At 36.5% G+C, this 6,020-nt stretch overlaps 1 protein-coding gene across 1 annotated transcript; it reads left to right on the plus strand.

Moving 5' to 3' along the window:
* Positions 58-2,450, plus strand: LOC107642665. Its single transcript, XM_016346087.2, has 3 exons — positions 58-643; positions 930-1,135; positions 1,233-2,450. The coding sequence occupies exons 1-3, from the start codon at positions 382-384 to the stop codon at positions 2,253-2,255; spliced, it is 1,491 nt and encodes a 496-aa protein (XP_016201573.1). The 5' UTR covers positions 58-381; the 3' UTR covers positions 2,256-2,450.

Raw genomic sequence — 6,020 nt, forward strand, 5'->3', positions numbered from 1 at the left:
CCCTGTTTCCTTTCAACGGCGATCCTATGGCCATACTATTGTTCGAGTCGCTAAACATTGCATATTTTAGTTTTGGTTGTTAGAGAAGCCAGAATTTCGTAACAACCACTGTATGGATGGAGTGTGTCGGTCATCATAATTAGAATAATATTTTAGGGAGTAATTTATAACAGTAACACCTATGTGTGGGTAACATGCATAATTGTAGTGTTGTTTATCCTGTTGATTTTGCTGAGATGAGAGTGTATATCTGAATAACAGGGCAACAAACAGAAAGCCCAAGCAAATGTGACAGTTTTGCCTCACTCAAAACAACAGCAGCAGCTATCCATTGCCCCTAAACCCTACACTCCTCAAAGTGCTACAGAACAGTTCCTGGCAATGACCATGCCCACCAATCAGTGGCAACAAGCTCAGATGTTTGCACAGTTAACAACACCGCCACCACCAACCTATTGGCAACCTCAGTGGCCTTCTGGTGTTGCTCCATTTATGGGATCAAATTTTCCCCCAATTTATCAGCCATTCCCTCCTAATGGCACCACTGATCCTAGCTGCCAAGGTGTTGGAACTTCCTCAACTACCCGGCCTCTAGTTCCAGATATGCATTACCCTATTCCTTACCCGTATCCTGGATTTCCAGGTAATTAAGCAATCTTGTAGTTCATTTTAATATTTTCATTACCAAGTATATGGGAGACAGAGGTATAATCCACCCACCCCCACCCCCAAAAAAAAACAAAACAAAAAGATTTTTTTTTGGATTTTAATTAGAGTGTATATCTATTTGGATAAATAAGTATTTTGGACATTGTAATTTTCATGAGGTAATGCTTCATTTTCCATGTTATACTTGTCAGTGTCCGGATGCATTTCAGGGTGTTCGTATAATGTATTATTAAGGTTAAGGTGTTGTCTACACTCTACAGGTCCTTGTGATCCATCATCTTGGTTGAGTCAAATGCAGCATTTACAGCATCTCTATGCTTACAATTTTCCTGGTGCACATGGCTATTCTTCGGCAGCTCCTACTGTGCCTGGCTTCTCAGCTTCTGGAGAGCAATCTTCCCATAAAGGAACTATCAGACCACCTGCAAATCTTTCTCAGAAGCACCAGCAACTCTGGGAAGCTCAGGTGGATGATTTTCTTCCCAAATTCTCACACCTGCATTGCACTAATGATTTATTGTTACTTCATTGTATTAATAATATCAACAAGCTTATTCTTGCAGTCAGCAGAGAATGTCCAGCTCTGGAGCATAATAGATAAATTGCAGGCTGAAGTTTCCGATTACAAGGTTCGTCTCACAAGGCTTGAAGAAGAAGTTTCATCACTCAAACAAAAAGCAGCAGCGCCTCCCCATAATGAAGTTAAGGGTAATATCCCTAAAGCGGCAGTGCCTCCCCGTAATGAAGTTAAAAGTAATATCCCTTTAGGGGAAGTTAATGGAAATATCCCTTTTGGAACAGGACAGCCACGAAAGAGAGGGAGGCCACGTAAGCGGCCACTGGATATACTGTATCCGTATCCAATCCATCAAGAATCTCAACCACAAAGTCAGTGTAGAAAGCCAGCGCCACCAATTAAGCCTCACTTTGAAATTAAGCCATCTCTCTTTGAGAAAGTTATCCTTAAGCCACATGATCAAGGCGTGCCAAATCACTCTACAATGGCAAAGCAGCAAACCAATGAAAAGATCTTAGATGCGGGAACGCCAGAAGTGAGTGGCAACATCCAAAACAATCAAGGTAAATCATTTTTGCCTACACACGGGAGCGAAGTTTATCAGGAATATCAGGGACCCCAATCATATGCTAGTGGAAGCGCTTATGCTTCGGGAGCATGGGTTAGTTTTAAAAATTTAGACATGGTAACAGCCTATTGTGTACTTCCAAATCCAAAAGAAGTACGATGGAGTAACGGGATTGTTTCAGCTAGATACCGAGGAGATACTGATAAAGGGAGTCATGGGGGAACTCATTGCATTCCCATTCAAAACTCTGCTAAGGAACTGTTAAATGCAGCAACTAAGGGTCATTTCCATAATGCCATTGTTATCAAACAAGAACAAGAAGAAGGAGCAAAGGTGTCACCTGCACAGAGTTCTGCTAATGAAACAGAGGAGGTGGAAGATACTAATTCAGGATCAGCCGAAGATGAAAATGAGGATGAAATGGAAGATGACACTGGCTCCAGTGCTGAAGAAACTGATGTGCCTAAAGATGAGGGTGAGTGCACCATGAATAATAGTTGACAGTATTATTTCAAGTCTTTTGGAATTCCAAATCACTGACTATAGTAAACTGAGCAATGGGACCATTTTCTTACTAACTTTTTTAATGGTTTCCCAGAGTTTTGGTAGGGACTAGGGACCAGTTTCAGTATGTAGAATACCATAATATTTCGCCATATTAATGGAGGCGCTCCATGCATTTCGAATCATTTTATATATGCCATGACCAAGAAGATTACTTTGATTATTTTATTATTAACACTACTTGGAACTAATTTTTAGTATAAATAAATACTGCACGAAAAGGAAATGCATGTATTAGAAGTTGAAAAAATATTATTCTTTCTTTATTTTTACCTGAAACTGCATTTGTTAGATGCTATAGTCTATAGATCCGTATTTTGTTTCAGAAAATAATGAATCCTGTTCGATGGTTGTAAAAGAATTTGAGATATTCTATTTTTATTGTGCATCATACAACATAATACGTGTCTAATACGGAATTGTTAGATAGATTGATTCTTCTTATGTCCCTGATGAATTTTTGCTTGTAGAGACGAAGCTGTAGAGTTACATAGAACCCTTTTTCTATGTTCTGAAATTGTTTTAGAGTAAAACCCCACTTTGGCCTTAATCATTTTGCAAACTCTCATTCCACCCCTCATCAATTGAAAAATGATATTGCGGCTCCTAATCACTGTCTCTGTCAGACCTTTTACCCCCTCTGTTAATGTCTCCGTCTATAGTTAAAGAATGTTGCTTACGTGTCAAGCAACCATTTGAAGGGACTAATTGGCCCCTAACGAAAACGCTGCATTTTGTTGCCCCCTCTTCAATGATTTCTCCAAAGCTGATTTCGCTATCGGTTTAGATCATTTCATTCTTGGCGGAGGAGGTAGGGCAGAGACAAATCACGACGGTGATTGAAGGCAAAGCCTCCGGTACGGTTCTAGCAAATTGCAAATTGAAATTGTACAGAGATTGCAGTGATGAGCTTGCTATGATTGTGCTTGATTCGTCGGAGTTGTTAGGATTTAGTAATGATAGGATTGGGAATTATGATAATAATGGTAATGCTATGGTTGAGGTTAGTGAGAATTGTGGGGTTGGTGATGGTGATGCGAAATCGGAAAGTGGAATAGATCAATTGCATGATATGGAGAGAGTAGAGGGTGATGGGTTATTGGATTTGGAGGGAGAAGATTCAATGCGCATGGTAAGTAATAGTGATGTAAAATTGGAGGGTGGATTGTGTTTGTGTGGTGAGGGTGGGGGATTGGATCAATTTGATAATTTTGGTGTGCAATTGACGTTGGAACACAAGGAGGAAAGAGAGAATGAGAAGGTTGAGGAGGGAGGGTTTCTGATTTTAAGCATTCAGAGGGTGAGGATAATGATAGATAATGATAGGTTATAAGCTCCTTTGTAGCCTTTGGCTCAAATGACTTGGATGATTTTCTGCTAGATAATGATAGGTTTGATTAATGTCTTGAGATGTCTGTCTTTTTTTTTTTTGCGAGAAGCAAAAATGGAACAATGAAGTTGAACAACGAAAGGAAGAAGTAAAGTGTTCTTGATCTCTCCAAAGCGCAGCGTTTTGCTGAGTTATCAGGAGGCGATTTGTCTCTTTAAATAGTTGCTTGACACGTGAGCTAACAGTATACGTAAGCAACATCCGTTAATTATAGACGGAGACATTAACAAAGGAGACAAAAGGTCTTACAGAGACAATAGTTAGGAACTGCAATGTTATTTTGCAATTGATAAGGAGCGAAATGGAAATTCGCGAAATGATTAAAGGTCAGCATGGAATTTTACTCATTATTTTAAAACATCAAACCTTATGGGTCTTTCTTTTCTTAAGACCCGAAAAAGGCCCAAATTCAACTCTTGTATTTTATTATACTTGAAAAAATGAATGACAAAAAATAACCTGAAAAATGTATTTCATAAAGCATTGTTTAAGTTAGAGCCAAGTGATATTTTTCAACAAATCATCAGTTTTGATTTAGGATAGGTTTTCGCTTTGGTCTTCTCTTTTGTTTAGACACAAAAAAAAATTGTTTAATTGGTTTTTCTTTAAAAAAATAAAATAAATAAATAATAGGAGAAAGGAAGAAAAGTCTTCCCCTAGCTGTTAACTGTTAAGTGTTAACTGATATAAAGTCAATTGCGTAAACATAACCTGCTTAGAAACGTTAAAAGAAAAATGCAAATAACCTATATTATAAGAAGAAAATAAGTTTCATAACTCAAAAGTACACGGGAAAGGAGAATACAAAAATACGAGTACTTTTTTTTTGGTTCATAAATAGTAAATATGACTATGATATGAGGATTTCAAGGCCCCATGGCAAAGTGAGGATGGAAAGAAACGCACCGGATTTTAAAAGGTTCAAATAATTGGTTATTTGGTTAGCATTGTCATTTTCAAAAAATGGTGTATAACATTTGTGATCCGTGCATTAAGATGACCAATCCATAATGGGAATTTAGATGTGGAAAACGCACCGGATTTTAAAAAGTGCAAAAAATTGGTTAGCATTGTCATTTTCAAAAAATGGTTTCAAAAAATGGTGTATAACATTTGTGATCCGTGTATTAAGGTGACTAATCCATAATGGGAATTTAGATGTGGAAATTTCGAAGCAGTGACCGCGATAATGGGGAGTCCAAGTGATTAACAAAATAAATAATAAGGCCACATGGGACTTGTATTTAAATGTCGTAGTATTCATTTCTTGTTTAAGAATCCATGAATACAAATATACAATACACCCGAATTGTCATTGGTCCAGCTATGGAAATTTACATTAATGCCACTACATATCAATATAGAAGAGAATCATTTTTATTTAATGTCAAAAAGCTATGAATGGACACTATATTATATCAGTTTAATAATACATGTATTTTATGTCATTTGACATGTATTTTTTACCTAAAGTTGGATGTGCCCGTTTTAGAAGAGAGATGTCGTACCAATTATTATAGGATGAAATAAGCCTAGACTCTAGAGTGTAGAGTGCAACCTAAGAACACCATTTCACCGCCGGCACTGCCATTCATACAAAGAACAAAAAGGAAATCCAATTATATGACAAATAATAAAGCAAATAAATTGCCAATGAAACCAAGTGGTCAGCTCACTTGTCCCCTTAAATAAGTGTCGCGAGTTCGAATCCCGCCTTGTGTATATAGCAACTTATTGGCCAGCAGCACACCCTTAAATGAAACTCAAATCCGCGACAGATTAATCCTTAACCTGTCGGATTGGGAGATACCGTTTGGATAAACCAAAAAAAAAATTGCCAATGGAGGATTACCACGTGCGCCGGTGCCAATTTGCATATGGCCGCAAACACTCTCTCAAAGTCATCAATCTTGGGACAGATAAAGATGGATATCTAATAGTCTTGATATTTGATTTAAATTAAGAGTTTCTTTTGTAGATATTTGTCAAGAATATTATATACATAGGATTTTGTAATAAAAAAATATTCAATAAATAACGAGTCTCTCAAATTTTATTTATGACTCAAATTAATTTCTTAAATTTATCAATGTCAATTACGTTTGTCTCTATGACCCTATCTATAATGATTTGAGGAATTAAGTTATTTTTAATAAATTTAAAAATTTCCAATTTGATCATTTATGCATAAATATTAATTTTTAATATCTTTAAGACAACTTTTATTTAATTCTTTTAATCAATATGTTTAAGATATTCTTTTAGTTAATTTTTACTTTAAACATTAAATATTAAATATTAAAATAATTAAG

Source organism: Arachis ipaensis, chromosome B05, assembly GCF_000816755.2.
Source record: "Arachis ipaensis cultivar K30076 chromosome B05, Araip1.1, whole genome shotgun sequence".
Classification (NCBI taxonomy): domain Eukaryota; kingdom Viridiplantae; phylum Streptophyta; class Magnoliopsida; order Fabales; family Fabaceae; genus Arachis; species Arachis ipaensis.

What these genes read in the sequence shown, in the direction of transcription:
- LOC107642665 (XM_016346087.2), top strand. Translation starts at nt 382, where the DNA reads ATGACCATGCCCACCAATCAGTGGCAACAAGCTCAGATGTTTGCACAG. An exon ending in CCCGTATCCTGGATTTCCAG is followed by an intron (nt 644 to 929) that starts GTAATTAAGCAA and finishes TACACTCTACAG; the next exon opens with GTCCTTGTGATCCATCATCT. An exon ending in AGCAACTCTGGGAAGCTCAG is followed by an intron (nt 1,136 to 1,232) that starts GTGGATGATTTT and finishes TTATTCTTGCAG; the next exon opens with TCAGCAGAGAATGTCCAGCT.